This window comes from Mustela lutreola, chromosome 9 (genome assembly GCF_030435805.1).
Source record: "Mustela lutreola isolate mMusLut2 chromosome 9, mMusLut2.pri, whole genome shotgun sequence".
NCBI lineage: Eukaryota > Metazoa > Chordata > Mammalia > Carnivora > Mustelidae > Mustela > Mustela lutreola.
The window spans coordinates 63,705,702-63,723,514 of NC_081298.1; the positions used below are offsets into that span (position 1 = coordinate 63,705,702).

The 17,813-nt window shown below is 40.6% G+C and overlaps 1 protein-coding gene across 1 annotated transcript in view; it reads left to right on the top strand.

The window, feature by feature from the left end:
• RFX8 (regulatory factor X8) overlaps positions 1-17,813 on the top strand; it is a 70,332-nt gene that overhangs the window by 24,264 nt on the left and 28,255 nt on the right. The window contains exons 3-4 of the mRNA XM_059134468.1: positions 818-879; positions 1,948-2,034. Coding sequence (XP_058990451.1) covers positions 818-879; positions 1,948-2,034 — 149 coding nt within the window. The remainder of the gene's footprint in view (positions 1-817; positions 880-1,947; positions 2,035-17,813) is intronic.

Here is a 17,813-nt window from a genome sequence, read left to right on the forward strand (position 1 = left end):
TCTCCCCCTGCTGCTCCCAACTGCTCATTCTCTCTCTCTCATTCAAATAAATAAATAAAATATTTGAAAAGAATAAAAAGAAAAAGAAGGGGGGGAAAAAGGAAAGAAAAGAAAAGAAAAAAAAAAAACAAACTGGAAAGGGGCACCTGGGTGGCCCAGTCAGTTAAGAGACTGACTTTTGAAACAAGATGGGATTGGGAGGGAGACAAACCATAAGTGACTCTTAATCTCACAAAACAAACTGAGGGTTGCTGGGGGGAGGGGGTTTGGGAGAAGGGGGTGGGATTATGGACATTGGGGAGGGTATGTGCTTTGGTGAGTGCTGTGAAGTGTGTAAACCTGGTGATTCACAGACCTGTACCCCTGGGGATAAAAATATATGTTTATAAAAAATAAAAAAATTAAAAAAAAAAAAAAGAGAGACTGACTTTTGGTTTCAGCTCAGGCCCTTATCAGGATCCTGAGATCTAGCCCTGTGATGGGCTCCACGCATAGTGGGGAGTCTGCTTCTCTCCTTTTCCCTTTCCCTCAGCCTCTCCCCTCCCCCATGCATGTGCTCTCTCTTTAAAATAAATCTTAAAAAACTGGAAGGAACCACACTAAACCTCATTTAAACCACACTGAGGTTTAAATGGTAGTTTCCTCTGAATGGTATATTTTTGTCCCTATATATGTCTGATTTTTTCCAAATTTTATTTGCACATATTTTCTCTATAATAAAAAAGGGAAATACAACTGAAACCTTATAAGAGGAGAAACTGTAAGTTTTATTTCTAAGTTTTCCAATTGCAGCTTTAAGTCTGTTTTATTCTTTTAGCTTGTGCGTTTGGTTTTTCCTGATCTCGGCACCCGGAGGCTAGGCACGAGAGGAAGTGCCAGGTAGGTTTATCGTTTTTGTTTTATTTGAAATGTTAGAATAAACAAACATTTTGAAAAATCACAAAATGGGTGACACAAAAATGCAAAACTAAACAAAATAGAAATATCAACGCTACCAAAGAGTTCCCATAATTCACATGAAATCCTACTGCCTGGAATAATTTGGGTGATACTAGAACTAAATATTAGTCTCTACTTTCTTAGTGATTTTGTTAAAATATGAAAGTGTTTTCTTGTTTCAACACTTTAAGCGTTTAGACCTGTAGATGTCTGTTGACATATTTAAATAATTACACACATGGAGTTATAGAACTGTTTTAATTATTCTTTGAACTAAAATTTCTAAGTATTCACCTAATTAGCATATTTGAATTATTTTCCAGAGACCAGGTACCCAGACTCTATGTATTTTTAAAACAAAAGGAAATTCCAGTGTTATCAGGTGCATCATGGTGTAATTGTCACTCAATTACTATTGTTATTTCTTTTAAATCAAGAAAAATCAGGAGAAATCAGTTAGATCAGAAAATCAGTGAGAAGGGATGGAAGCCAAATTAGGAAAAGGGCCTGCTACCCACGAGGGAATAAAGACAGCTGAAACGTTTGCCAAACTAAACATTGGGTAATAGTTCATTTGAAAAAATTTTGCTCTGCTGCTGTGAGCCTAGACAAGCAGCTGCATTTTCCCAGCTCAGCAGAGTGCCTGGGCTGCAGAGCAGGAACTGACTGCCTTCTTGGGTTTGTGAGAATCTGAGTCTAGTTCTCGGTGGAGGGAATGTGGATGTCGCTGCCCTTCGCTTTAAAAAGGTTCACAGCGGTGGCAAGAGGAGTCTTTCTCTGTCACATGTCTCTGAGATTGGAGTGTCTAAGCTGGGAAAGCAGAGTAGAGCATTTATGATCCCATTTTAAAGCTAATGTGTATGAAATAGTATGAAACGGTCTACCTAACAGAGCTGATAAATGGCATTGTAGATAAAACTCAGATCTTTATTAGCTAGTCTATTCTGTGGCTTCTGTAAAGCATGTCAGTGGTTTGACATGATCGTGAAGACAACCTTTATTTTTCAGGTATCATTATGATGGAATCTGTATCAAGAAAAGCTCTTTCTTCTATGCCCAGTATTGTTACCTTCTGGGTGAAAAAAGGTACCACAGGTTAGTATCTGTCATTTAAGTATTTTGGCCATAAGTCACAGTCTGATGAATATGAGATGCACTCATATTTTAGTTGACTCTAACTGTATTTTTGGCTGTTCTGCTACTAATCCTTCTTATGGATGGAAACATACACATCCTTCAACACGGCTTTGACGTGGGCAGTATATCAGACTCTGGCAACATCACTGGCCAGAGAAAGGCATTTCCAGTCCATTTTCTTGGATACTTTTCCTTATAATTATCATCTCATTTTCCAAAACCATTTTTCATTCATTCTTCCCAACTTCTTGGTAAAATATGACAGAATTGGCCCCTTCTTTCTTAAAACTTCCTATAGCTCTTAAGACTGCTTTATCCAGTTTCTTCCCAAGTGACCCTTCTTGTCTCCTTACTGCTCCCCTCCCCTTAAGTGCAGTCATCGTCCTGAGACTCAACCAACGGTGCTCTTCCTACCCCTTGGTCCCAAGATATCTCATCCTTCTTTAACTTTCACCTATCACTGCACGCCCACGGATGACTTCCTCCTCCTAAGTCGTTTTCCATGGCCCTTTCTCTCCCACTTCCCAGCCATTCCCCTCAGGCTGTTTGCTGGATATTTTCATTTACATGACCCATTGGCTCTTCATATTTAGTATGTAGAAACCTACATTTTTAAAAAAGATTTTTTTTATTTATTTGACAGACAGAGACCATAAGTAGGCAGAGAGGCAAGCAGGGAGGGGGTAGGGGGAAGCAGGCTCTCCGCTGAGCAGAGAACCTGATTCGGGGCTTGATTCCAGGACCCTGAGATCATGACCTGAGCTGAAGGCAGAGGCTTAACACACTGAGCCACCCAGGCGCCCCAGAAATCTACATTTTTAATCTCCCTCCAAATCATCTCTGCCTCTTGACTTCCTTATTTCAGTATATGCTACTAACAGAAGAATCTAAACAAAGTGTCACCCCACAGCCATCCCTAGCTAGATCGGGAAGGAGAGAGTCAGCCCAGAGATGGCTCCAAAGCTGCCATGGTCATTCTGATGAGCGCCTGAATCAAAAAAGAGGCAGATCTCAAAGACCTCTCCAAGGCAGGGTCTTCGGTTGGTTGACTCAGCCCAGCCTGTCCCACTGAAACCTCAAACTTAACCTCAAATAAAGTCATTATGCTCTTCTTCCAACCAGCTCTTCTGCTTCAAAGTCTTATTCATCGATTAGTCACAAAGACGGAAAAATTACATCAACAAAAATCGAGAAGTTAAGGAAGGGAAGAAATAGGAGACTTATTTCGGTTAAGGTTAGAACTCTCCTTTGCAAATGTATTCTCTGGCTTGCTGACCCATACACTCCTGAAAGGCTAGAGCTGACATCTCTTTGTTTGCCCCAGATCACCCAGCAGGCTGTTTAGAGTGTCCCGCAGCATGACCAGACCAGCACTCAGCAGCCGTGAGAGGCCAGGAGTGTCCTGAGATCTCTGGGTCCATGTCACACACAGAGTGAGGGTCTAGAACAGGTCTTTGTGGGGGGAAAAGAACTGTGTTTTATCTTCAGCAAGGAAGAGGAGGGCTGCCAGGAGACACAGATACAAACAAGGGTGACATTGGCTTATCCATAAGATAAGCCCAGGACCAGGAGCTTTTCATGCTCAACACATATTTAAAAATTGATAAACGCTAAAGTCTTTGCCAGTTAAGCGAGTTTTTTTAAGTACTAAGATTTAAGGTAACTTTCTTATTGATTCCATTCCACATTTTTAGAAATACTAAATATATCTTAAAATACAGAAATATAATGATACACTATTGTTAATAATCTATGAAGCATGCAGATGAAAATGTCTTCTGCTTTATTGTATCTTTTATACAAGAACCTGTGTGACAAATTCCTCTAAAAAATCAGGTCTCAAAACAGGGGTGCCTGGGTGACTCAGTTGGTTAAGCTCGGGTCATGATGCCAGGGTCCTAGGATAGAGCCCCATATTGGGCTCCCTGCTCAGTGGGGAGTCTGATTCTCCCTCTGCCCCTCCCCCTGCTTGTGTGTTCTCTGTCTGTCAGATAAATAAATATAATATTTTTAAAAAATGTTTTTAAATTAGGTCTCAAAACAAAAAAAACGTTATTTCTTTAGTGTTCAGGTAATAAAATCTATATAACTCATCCATTCATTTATTTGTTCATTCAACAAATACTTGAGTTCCTACAATAAGTCAGGCCCTGTTCTAGTTACTGGTGATTAAGCAGTAAACAAAAAAACAGGGCCTCCCCTCTCATCAGTTTTAGTGGGGAAGACGTAAAACAATAAAAATGGAACAATAGCAAAATTAATCTGAAAATAATAAAATGGAGTCATGGGAAGGCCTCTTTGAGAAGATGCCTTTTGAGAGAAAGGTGAAAAAAACAGCCAGCGAAGTGAGGATCTGGGAGGACAAGTATTCCAGGCAGAGGAAAGAGCAAGTGCAAAGGACCGGAGGCAGGGATGAGTTCAAAAAAACAGCAAGGAAATCTGAAGGCCAAAAGAGTGGGAGGAGTGGAATCTGAACATACAAGTAGAACCTCTAAGTATTGGCAAGGAGGTTGGAATGTTATTCCGAGTGTGATAGGGAGCCACTGGAGAGTCTTTTCTTTTCTTTTTTTTAAATTTTATTTGAGAAAGATACAATGAGAGAGAGCATGAGCAAGGAGAAGGTCAGAGGGAGAAGCAGACTCTCTGTGGAGCTGGGAGCCCGATGCCGGACTCGATCTGGGACTCCGGGATCATGACCTGAGCCGAAGGCAGTCGTCCAACCAACTGAGCCACCCAGGCGTCCCCCACTGGAGAGTCTTAAACTGGGAAGTGAAGCAATCTGATTTTTTAAAATTTTTAAAAATTTGAGTAGGCATGCCTATTATATTTGTTTCAACTGTACAACACAGTGATTCAACAAGTCTATACATTCTGCTACACTCACCACAAGTGTAGTTCCCATCTGTCACCATCCAGGGCTATTACAATGCTTCAACTATATTTCCTATGCTGAACCTTTTATCCATGTGACTCATTCATTCCATCACTGGAAGCCTGTACCTCCCACTCTTCTTCACCCATCGTGCCCATCCCTCATCCTCCTTTTTCTAACAATCACCAGTTTGTGCTCTATTTGTAGCTCTGATTCTGCTTTTTGTTTGTTTATTCATTTGTTTTGTTTTTTAGATTCCACATGCAAGTGAAATCATATGGTATTTCTTTCTTTATCTTACTTCACTTAGCATAATAACCCTTCATGTCCATCCATGTTGTGACAAATGACATGATCTCATCCTTTTTTATAGCTGAGTAATATTATCCATTGTGTATATATACCACATCTTCTCTATCTATTCATCTGTCAGTGGATACTTGGCTTGCTTCCATATCTTGGCTATTGTAAATAATGCTGTAATAAACATAGGAGTGCATGTATCTCCTCAAATTATTGTTTTCCTTTTCTTTGTGTAAATGCCCAGCAGTGGAATTACTGGATCATATGGTGTTTCTGATTTGTGTTTTAAATGAAGATCCTCCCAGCAACCATGCTAAGACTGGACTGTGCAAGAAAATGGGAGAGGAGGCAGAGTGACCAGCTAGGAGACTTGTTCAGCAGCCTGTCAGAGCTGGCCCATTGAGATTTCTCACTGAAATAAATTTAATTCTCTCAAAAATGCAGCATAGGGGGCGCCTGGGTGGCTCAGTGGGTTAAGCCTCTGCCTTCAAAGAGGCAGCATAATACTCTGCAGTATTATACATGGATAAGGGCAGAGACTCTGAAACAGCCTGCCTGGCTCTACCACTAGTAAGCTGTGTGATCTTAGGCAGGTCATTCAACCTCTCTGTGTCTCAGTTTCTTCATCTATTAATAATAATAATAATAATGGGGTGCCTGGGTGGCTCAGTCGGTTAAATGTCCAACTCTTGATTTCGGCTCAGGTCATGATCTCACAGTTGTGAGCTTGAGCCCTGATTCACTCTCTCTCCCTCTGCCCCTCCCCCCTATGTGTGCTCTCCCTAAAAAAAGAATGAAGAAAAAAAGAAATTTAAATAAGGAAAATAATATCTCTTCACAGGACTGTTGTGAGGATTAAATGAATTAATACAAGGAAAATGTTTGAAATGGGACCTGGCACACAGTAAGCACTTAATATGACTCTAAGCATATTGCTCTTGACCTTGATATATACGTTTTATCATATCTATCATTTTTTCCGTGGTATTATGTATATGGTTGTTATTTTGGTCATTGTATTTTTCAGTTCTATCATTCCCATTTGGTTCTTTGGTGTAACTTCTACTTTTTTGTGGTTTTCTGTTTTTTCAATTGTTTTAAGAGAATTTATAACTACTTGTTAGAGAATTTTTATAATGATCGCTTGAAAATCTTTGTCAGATAATTCCAACATCTAAATCATCTCAATATTGGTGTCAGTTTGTTACCTTTTCTTATTCAAATTGTGGCTTACCTAATTTTTGTTATTAGGGGTTAGGTCCTGTTATTATTACCGAATTCTTGTTATTTCTTTTCCTTCTTAGCTTCTTTCCTCCCTCCCTTCCTTCCTTCTTTCCTTTCTTCCTTTCTTCTTTCTCTATAATTGACATACAATGTCACATTAATTTCAAGCATACAACATAATGATTTGATGTTCTCATATGTTACAAAATGATCATCACAGTAAAATCTAGTTAATATTTTAATATTAATAACTTTGTAGTTACAAAATTTTTTCTTGTGATGAGGACTTAAGATCTACTCTCTTAGGGACCTCTAAATATGTACTATAATGTTATTAATATAGTCATCAAACTGTATATTATACCCCCAGGACTTATTTATTTTATAACTGAAGTCAAAAGGTACAATCTGTTCTCTGTATCTATGAGCCTGGCATTTTGCTTTTTTTGAGTGTGTTTTTTTTTTTTTTTTTAAGATTCCTCCTATAAGTGAGACCATGCAATATTTGTCTTTTTCTGTCTGACTTACCTCACTTAGCATAATATCCCCAAGGTGCGTTCATGTTGTTGCAAATGGCAAGAGGTTATTCTCTTTTATGGCAGAATAGTATTCCATCATGAGGAATACACACACCACATTTTCTTTATCCATTCAAATGTCAATGTACATTTAGATTGTCTCGTATCTTGTCTATTATAAGTAACACTGTGATGAACATAGGGGGGCAGATATCTTTTTGGGTTAGTGTTTTCATTTTCTTTGGATAAATACCCAGAAGTGAAATTGCAGGATAATATGGTGGTTCTATATTTAGTTTTTTGAGTAAATTCCATATTGTTTTCCACAGTGGCTGCACCAATTTACATTCCTACCAACAGTGCACAAGGGTTTACTTTCCCTGCATCCTTGACAACATGTCTTTTTGGTATTAGCCATTCTGACAGGTATGAAGTAGATATCTCATTGTGGTTTGATTGCATTTCCCTGATCGCTGCTGATGTTGAGTATCTTTTCATGTACCCGTTGGCCATCTGTATGTCTTCTTTGGAAAAATGACTATTCAGATCTTCTGCCCACTGGTAAACAGATTTTTTTTTTTTTGCTATGGAGTTGTATGTTTATATATTTTGAATATTAACCCTTTATTAGAAATATGATCTACAAATATTTTCTTCCATTAAGTAGGTTGCTTTTTATTTTGTTGATGGTTTTCTTTGCTGTGTAGAAGGTTTTTAGTTCCATGTAGTCCCACTTATTTATTTTTGCTTTTCTTGTCTTTGCTTTTGGTGTCAAATAAAAAAAAAATTATTGCTAAGATTGATGTCAAGGTGCTTACTACCTATGTTTTCTTCTAAGAGTTTTATGATTTCAGGTCTTACACTCAAGTCTTTAAACCATTTTGATTTCATTTTTGTAGCATAAGGAAGTTTTCTCTTTTGTTACATATGGTTGTCCAGTTTCCCTAACATTATTTATTGAAAAGAACATTGTATATTCTTGGCTACTTTGTTGTAGCTAATTAACCATGTATGTGTGGGTTTTCTACTAGCCTTCTATTTTGTTCCATTGATCTACATATTTTTCTATTGTATCCTGGGTATTTTCTGTTGATTTTCTATTGTATCCTGAGCATTTGTGTTATGACATTATATTTTTTATCCTATTTAAATCTCCTTTACCACGGTTTAGGTGGAACATGTAGGTTCTGGCCTATTTTTGTGTACTATTGTCCCAAAGACAGTTTAATTTTCAGAGCCCTTGCACCCTGTTCTGGTTTGCTTCATTCTTCTGACATTGGATGGATATATGATCAATTCCTTACTGGTGCTACCTATAGGAGCTGAACCTGCTTTGCTGGTCCACTTTCTGTGTGGAATGCAGACAGCCAGAGTGGCTGAGCCTGGGTTCTTTTATGGTTGGTGTCGGGCAGGGAGATACCAGGTTCTGCTGGCATTGTTCCTTTGGATAGCATGCCTACCCTTCTGTGCTCTATTGAATTGGCTAAAGGATTCAGTATTGTCTATGCAGGTGGATTAGCCCACCTGTCAGTGCCCTGGATGTGGAGTTGGAGGGTGGATCATCTCACCACGATGTTGAGGCTGCCACTGTGGTCCGACTGGGTTGCCAACCCATGCTCCAGAAGCAAGGTTAGCAGCCCACTCCAGGTTTCTGTTAAGCTTCCTTCTCCTATTCCTTTGTTTAGGGAGTGCAGATTTTTCTTGGGATTTATGTCTATGCCTATTGACAGTTCGGGGCTATAGTTCTCTCCAATATCCAGTCCAGCTATGTATAGGACATAGAAAGAAAACCCAGGACACTCACCACACTGTGGCGAGAAGACTCTAGCAGTTCACCTTCTTCTTTCCAGGTTTTGGAGCCTTTTTATCATGACCCACTGTAAAAGTTCCAGGGTATTTATTTGTATTAGAGGGAGGCAGAAAGGAAAAATGAAACTACACTATCTTGTTCCCTGTACATCATCCTAGCTGCCTCAGAAAACTTCTGAAAGTAGACCGTATATATATTATAAATTGATGTTACCAATAGTTGGAATGCTTGATGATATGATTGTGCCTAACAAATTAAAATATGATGATGTAGGGACTTTTGGTTGGAAAAAGATGGCATAGATGCATTTTTTTCTGCCTCTCCCTGCTAAATACAACTGTAAACACTGGAAATAATGCAGGAAGCAAAGGAAAACTTTGAAAGGTGGTAAGAAGAAAATGAGCTGGTTGGGGACCCCAAGGACTGCACAACCAGCACAGTGATAGGGCGCTCTGTATCTTCCCCCAATCACCCAGACCCACTGTTTCCCAACCCCCCCCCAGCAAGATAAGGCATCTGGGTAGACTCATTTCTCCTCTAGTTCCTCTAATAATATTAAGCAAGGGGCAGCAACAGGGAGTTCCACCAAAAATAAACAGCTAGAGAAAGCCTTCTCATTATTTGCTGGTCTGAGACACCTTTTTTTCACCAAGAGGTACACTAAAGAGTGTGAGCTAATCTGTCAAGGAGACTGAGCTATATAGCAAGTGGCCTAGTCCAGAAGCCTCTGTCTCCAGTGCACCCAGAGGCAGCTGGGGAGCACCATTGGAGGGAACCCTTGTCCCACAGAGAGAGATCCCTCAGGCAGTCTCGGAAGAGCCCTCTAGCTCCCTCAGGCTGCACCATCTGGGAGGTTGGGTGGCACAAGATAAATCAGGCAAACCAAAATAATATATTCATACTTATGGCTAAAAATACTACAGAGATATAGTAAGGATATACACTTGGAGCATAAGAGGAAAAGAGGCAGAGGTCTGGAGGAATCTATGTGCAAGCTTCCATATGCTCTTGCTCTCTCAAGAGGACCACAAAGAGCACACTTCTCTGTGTAACAAAAATACAGCAACACATATATATGGGTCTGCTCAGGTAGGCCCATTAGGAGACTCCATGCTCAAAGTTTTTATTGGGGGCTGGTCATGAGGACATTCTTCCTAGCATGCACCAAAATGACAGTTTCCCAAAAAGAAAGTATGTTATTCTACATAAACTTTATTGTTTGCACAAACAGTCTAGGCACAGGGAACTACTCTTATCAGTTAACTGTTGACTGGGAACACGCTGGGAACCAAGTTCCCAGACTCCAGCCAAGGGCCAATCTTAGCAGAAGGCCTTTCTAAGGAGAGCAGTCTCAATACCACTATGTTATCTCTTTTCTGCACAATTGTATGGCCCTGTGAATATGCGAAGAAAACATTGAATTGCACTCTTTAAATGGGTGAATTGTATGGTATGTGAATTATCTCTCAGTGAAGTTGTTTTAAAAAAAAAAATCCCAGCAAGGTTTTTTGTGGGCATAGGCAAGCTTATTCTAAAAGTTCTATGGAAAGGCAAGGCCCTAAAATAGTTCAAACAACCTTGACAAAGAAGATTAAGTGGGAGGAAACACTACTGTAATGTAGCTACAGTAATCAAGAGAGCAGTGTGGTTTTGGTGGAGACACAGACACAGATCAATGGAACAGAGTAGAAAATCCAGAAATAGATCCACTCAAATATGCTCAACTGGCTTTTCACAAAGGTGCAAAGGTAATTCAATGGAAGGAGACTAGATTTTCAACAAATGCTGCTAGAAAAATTAGATATCCACATGTGGGGGGAAAAAAAAACACTCACAACTAAGCTTCACAACTTACACAAAAATCAACTCAAAATGGATCATAGACTTACTTTTAAATCATAAAAATATTAAACTTAAAAAAAATGGAAAATCTTGGGACCTAGAGTTAGGCAAAAATTCTGAGACTTGACAACAGAGTAACAGTTCATAAAAGGAAAAGCTAATAAGTTGGACCTTATCAAAATTAAAAATTTTGTTCTGTGAAAGACTATGAAGGGGATGGAAAGATAATTTACAAATTGGGAGAAAGTATTTGAAGTTACCATATCTGTCAAAGGACTAGTACCTAGTATATATAAAGAATTCTCAGACCTCAGCAATAAAAAAAAAATCCATTTAGAAAATGGGCAAAAGACACAAATATTCATCTCACTGAAGAAGATATATACACGTGGCAGATAAACACATAAAAGAATCATCAGCATCATTAATCATTATGGAAATGAAAATTAACATCATAATGGAATATCACTGCATACCTGTCAGACTGACTAAAATAAAAAAACAGCAGCAACCACCAAGTGCTGATGAGGATTCAGAGATGCTGCATCACTCATACACACATTGATGGTAGGAATGCAAAACAGTTTGGCAGGTTTTTTTCTTTTTTTAAGATTTATTTAAGAGAAAGAGAAAAAGCACAAGCAGGGGGAGCAGTACAGGGAGCCTAATACAGGGCTAAGTCCCAGGACCCTGGGACCCCTAAGCCAAAGGAGATGCTTAACCACTGAGCCACCTGGGCAGCCCGGTTTGGCAGTTTTCATACAACTAAACATACAATTAACATCCAAACCATCAATTGTACTCTTGGACATTTATCCAAGAGTACATATGGTTTCACACAGATGAAAACTTATGTCCACATAATAACCTGTACAGGGATGCAACATGGTTTCGGGTTAGGTCATGATCTCACAGTTGTGAGATGGGAGTCCCTTGTCAGGCTCCATGCTCAGTGTGGCGTCTGCTGAGAGTCTCTCTCCTCTGTGCTCCTCCTACTTGTGCTCTCTCTCTAAAATAAGAAATCTTTTCTAAAATAACAAAAAAATTAAAACCCATACATAGATGTTCATAAAAGCTTTCTTTAAAACAGCCAAAAATTGGCATCAGCCCTGATTTGCTTCACTGGGTGAATGGTTAAACAAACTCTGGTATAGCCATACCATGGAATATTACTCAACAACAAAGAGAAATAAACTATTGTTATAACAACTTGGATAGATCTCTAAATGCTGAGTGAAAAAATCCTGTCTCTAAGGATTCCATATCTTTTGATTCCATTTATAAAACATTTTGAAGTGACAGTTTTTAAAATAGAGGACAACATTGGGGAGGGTATGTGCTATGGTAAGTGCTGTGAAATGTGTAAGCCTGATGATTCACAGACTTGTACCCTTGGGGCAAATAAGACATTATATGTTAATAAAAATAATAAAAAATAATAAAATAAAATAAAGTAGATGACAAGTTAGTGGTTGCCAGAGACCTGGGGGTGGAGAAGAAAGAGATGGCTGTGGTGATGAAGGGGCAACACAAGGATCCTTGTGATCGGGAGTTCTCTATGTTGTCTTTGGTGGGATGGATACACAAATCTCTATAGGTGATAAAATTGTAGAGCACTAAATACACACAAAAATGAGTTTAAGTAGAACTTGGGAAATTTGAGTAAGATCAGTGAATTATATCAATGTCAGTATCCAGGTTGTGATATTGTATTATAGTTCTGCAAAATGTTAGCATTGGGGGGAATTGGGCAGAATGTAAAAGGAAGCTCTCCAAATCATCATATGTCAATCTACAGTTACATCAATTAAAAATTTCAATTTCAAATAATTAATGAGGCCTAATCCTACATGAGGACAGTTCCCATGAAGTCTCCCCACAGTGTTCTCCTGCCTATTTCTCAAGGCCATATCTGCAGATGTCTTATTTCTCCTTCTGCTCACACCCATTCTCTCTTCTCACAGAGTTCAGGTCTTTCCTTTATTTCAAAGCATTCTTCGGCACGTTCCGCTGTGTGGAATTTGCAATGGCAGCCCAATTGTTTTTCTTCTGGAGACCTTAAGTGGTGTCATTAGTCTAACCAAGCAGGACTCCTTAGAGTCAAGAGGTGCACAGCAAGAGGGGTCCCCACAGGCCTTGCACTCTTGGAAGTCTTCAACCCCAGTGGGCAGCAGGCAGTTAAGTCGGCTCAAGTGTATTCTTACATTCACCTCCAAGAGCATGATCTCCCCAGTGTTTAAAACACAGAGGGGAAAACCCCAGCAAACCACAGATGAGTTTATTTGTAGTTCCCAAAAGTTGAATGCCCCTGTGAAGCAGGCACTTCTCTATGTGTGGTCTAATTTAAAAAACTTTGTTATGAAACTTTCTTAAGAGAAGAATAGGACTCTGAATGTTTAGGTTTTGTTGACATTGAGTTGCTTTGTTTTTCAAGAGCATGGCTTGTTAGGGGTGTCTTAGAGTGGAATATATTCCATTCCCAGAAACAACCCTCTGAGTTATTGAGCGGTGTGCTTGCTGTTCAAGGGTACTCTGTTTGCCTTCTGCTCCCCTAGGACCTTGTGTTAAGGAAAGACATGGCAACACCAATAAGAGCATTAGCATTAGAGATTTGGCAAGGAACCAGGTTTGGTAGAAAAGGGGTGGCTTTAGGGAACTTTTCTGCCTCTTCACCACCACCAAGCACTACAAAGAAGCATATAATCTAATTAAAATAAATCTAGTCTCAATACAAGCCCCTATCTCCTCCATCTTTCCTTCATATTGCTCTTCCAATATGGCTCCAATAAAGCTCATCAGTATAGAAGTACTGATGCCCAGGTCTCTGACATCACTCTACCCTTCACTCAAGCAGAAGCAGCAGGAAGACAGGATCCAGAGCCAGGGACAGCAGCACTGATGATCCCCTTCACTGGCCACCTGAACAGGTGGCCAAGGAGTGAATCAGGAGTCCCACGTCTTAATGGCATTTGCTTGCACTGGGCTGGAGTGGGGGTGGTGCTGAATTTCTCTCAAAATTGCTGAGGCAGCATCTGCCCTGAACCAAGGAGAGACCGAGGTTTGATTTTCAAAGCAAATGAAAAATTTGAGGTTTTTTTTTTTTTGGAAAAAAAAAAAACTATAAATATGCAGTGTGCACCATATGAAAAGAACTCCTTCACAAAATCCAGAACGTTTTCCCTTCGGCTCCCCTCTCCGGGGTAACATAATTTTACAGGCAATAGGCCTCCTCAGATTCCAATCCTGTTTAGCTGGCAACCAGATTGAGACTTGGACCTGGGTATAACTGCTGACCTAGAAACTCACTGAAGAATTGAGGCCAGAGTATAAAATGCTTTATTATTGTCTGGGGAGAAGCGGGGAATGGAGGGAGAGTGTGTGTATTATTGTGCCTAATTCACTGTTATGCTCTGCCTCTGAGGCAAAATCCCCGTTACTGTGTTCCAAGGAAAACTTTTTTGTCATTTTGCAAATTGATGAATCCCCATTCTACCGAATGTAAGTTCTGAAATCAATTGTTGAGAGTCTCATGTTTCTCTCAGGAAATATGGAAACTAACCCTTGCCCTCATTCCTCCCCCAACAACAATCTCCCTCTCTCCACCTCTTTCTCTCTCTCCCACCCAGCTTTTCCAACTTAGGGTATTAAAAGCCTTTAAAAAGCTTCTAAAATTGTGCCTTCAACATTCTCTGCCTTTGTTCTTCAGTCCTTTGTTCTTCTGCCAGCTCATGAGCTCAGGGGGCTGCCTCAGTGGGCCCTGAGCCTACCGAATCTGAGGCTGTGGGTCCCCAGCTGGCTAGTTGTGCCGACAAAGCAGAAAGGCAAAGGGTTCATCTTTCAGACCACACCCCCCTTAAGGAGAATGAGTTCACAGGGAGCTGTCAGCCTGGCAATTGTGGGCGCCACAGACCTAATGATGTCAGAGAGAACACCAACAGTTCCTTCAGAGTCTTTCTCCAGACCCAGGAAGGGCGTCTTCTCCTTCTGTTTGTGGAGCCATGGCACCCGGCAGGGGATGAGTCCTCCTGGTTCTGAGGAGCCCAGAGGGCCTAACTCTGAGGCACTAATAAGGTGTCCAAGTTGCAACCCGCTTTTTGGCCCTGTCCACCCTATAGTTTTCAAGGCTGGTTAGAACTTGTTAAGGTTAAAAAAATACACATTACCTGGTTGCTGTCTAGCAGCTCAAGAAACATACATCTGGAGAATTATACCCTAGACTGCACCCTTGTTTGGAAAAGAATTTAAAAGCAGGTAATGCTCCTAAGCTCACGAACACTGGACAATCCAATTTGCACAAAACCTCCTGCACTCTCCCAGCTCCAGCTAGTGCCAGCACTACAAGGCAACGTGCTATTTGCTGTCTGCCAGTGAAGCTTGACTTCTGGTTGCTGAGTTTTACTTCAAGAGGGTGAACATGAATGAGTTAGTCTCTCAGCATTTCCCAGGGTGTTCCCTGCAGTCATCATTTTGCAATTAAGTTGTCCATAAAATCGAATGGGTCAGGGTACAGTTAAGCAGTATAAAAAGCAGCAGCCCCCAATGCAGAATATGACTAATCCACAAACAACACTCAGCAAACCAGTTTTAAAAATAAGGTAGTTCTTTTCTATTTTAAATTTCAATACCTTATGTCTTACTTTGTCCTTCTCAAGTATACTATTTTTTATCCTACATATACATCTCGCAAGATAGAATAGTAGAATGGGTAACAGAGATGAGGCTCTGAGTCAGAGCTGGGTCTCTAGATCTTTGAGTTGTTTCTCTTTTCCAATATATAAAGTGGAGATAATAATTATTATCTACCTACCTCATGGATTGTTGGAAGAATTTAGGTAATACAAAGTGAAGCAGTTAGCAACAAATAAATGCTCAGTGGATTGTAGTGATTAATATCATTAGTAGGAGCAAAATTATACCAAAGAAAGTTTCTTTTGCAATCTTAATGATACACGTCCTTATATGACTACATACATTTACGATTTTAATTTCAGTTATAAAAATATTCATCAAGTTAAGTTCATCTTCTCCTAATCAAACTGAAACATAATTATTCATGTGCTTTGAGTCAAAATTGAAATTAGGTCCCTTAATGATTGGAAGACAAAGCACCTTTGCTCTGCAATTGGACACCAAACAAGTATGGCCCACAAATTAGGTTTTATTACATTTTATCCTCTTACCTTTGTAATCGCTTCAAGTTGTTTCACTGCTATTGGGTGATTTGAGAGGACAAATTAAGATGCTAAAATGATGTAAATGAAAGCTTGGATTAATGACAAATGATGTCAAAACCTAGGAATGTGAATGCAAATTGTAGTTAGACTAAAAGAAACTCAAATGCCAAAAAGCATATTAAGCTAACAGTGCATTTGAAAGAGTTTATGGAAGAAAAAAAAGGTGAGTTATGTGCCATATAATCACGTCTCAGCCCTGTTCATACCGGATCCTTCTTTAGCCAAATTGATCATAAAATCTATCTAAAGAAAAGGGGTGCCTGGATGGCTCAGTCAGTTAAGTACCTAGCTCTTGATTTCAGCCCAGGTCATGATCTGAAGGTTGTGAGATGGAGCCTATGTCCAGCTCTGCGCTCAGCATGGCATCTGCTCGAGATTCTCTATTGGACTGTGTGAATTCTGAGCCTTCCTTCATCCCAGGTCTCTCTCCCTCCATTTCCAGGGGACTCTTTGCAGTACCTCCTGGCCCCTCCCAATTCCTACTGGTTAAATCCTGACATCCTGGGACTGGGCTGGCTTGTACCCTGTGGAGCAGGAGCTGAGAAGACAGTTTACCAGGAACACAAGTGACTTCACTGGGCAGACTTGACTTGGGGTCCTTTCTGAATCATGGGCTTCCCCCATGATTTGGCACCATTGAAGCATCTGAGGCCTCAGGGAATGGTGGAAGGAGGCCTCTTGGACTGGAAGCCCTTCGTTCGTGGCAAGGCTGGCTCTGGATGTTAGTGTGGTTTTATTAGAACCATATTTCAGCAATGACTATGCTTTTGACCACAATCTAATAAATGTCGCAAAGGACTGAGTCAGAAACGCACACAGGAAGTGAGGCAGTGGCAGTGACCCCTAGAACATGAGGCCATCCTGACTGGTACCCCAAGAGCTGGACTATCACCTCCAATGCTGCTTTGGCCTCCCTACCCTTGTTGCCCCTCCTCTTGAGTGGTAGACCCCAAATGTCTACTATAGTCTCCCTTTCTAGCTCAGCCCAGCCTTGTCTTAAGATTAAAGCATGGGGTGGGGCACCTGGGTGGCTCAGTGGGTTAAAGCCTCTGCCTTCGGCTCAGGTCATGATCCCAGGGTCCTGGGATCGAGCTCCGCATAGGGCTCTCTGCTCCGTGGAGAGCCTGCTTCCTCCTTTCTCTCTCTGCCTGTGTCTCTGCCTGCTTGTGATCTCTCTCTGTCAAATAAATAAATAAAATCTTAAAAAAAAAATATTAAAGCATGGGGCCAAGGCAATGTCCATTTGGCCTACTTGGCCAGATCCTCTGGGTGCCAGTGCCCCTTACCTGGGCCTCCATGGATCCCTCTCTTGCCACAAGTCTGGCTCCATCACTGATCTTCTGCTCACCAGCTTTGTAGCCCGGCTGTGATACTGCCTCTTTCTCTCTCACTAACTGGTGCATACTTTCATGCATCTTTGCTTGAAGGGGGTCTTGGAGACTAGGTAATTTTTTAAATAAATAGATAGGATTGCACTGAGCCCAGGCCCATGTTATGAGCCATTGACCTGAATTAAAGGATCCCAAAGGTTAGAAGAGGCAGCCTTGCCATTCTTTTGAACAAGTGAGGTATCACCCTCTGACCAGAAGGAGATAGACACTTTTGTTAACATCTGTCTTTGAAGAGGAGATTTTATTTTTCCTGTCACTGTTGTTTCAAAGAACAAAATCCCCCATTTGTATACTATAAAAAGAGGGGTGCCTGGGTGGCTCAGTAGGTTAAGCCTCTGCCTTCGGCTCAAGTCATGATCTCAGGATCTTGGGATCGAGCCCCACGTTGGACTCTCTGCTCAGTGGGGAGCCTGCTCCCTTCCCTCCACCACTTGCCTCTCTGCCTACTTGTGATCTCTGTCTGTCAAATAAATAAGTGCTATAAAAATAAAATAACATCCCAGTGAGAATAGTGGGATTGTGTCCCCTAGTCTGACACACAAA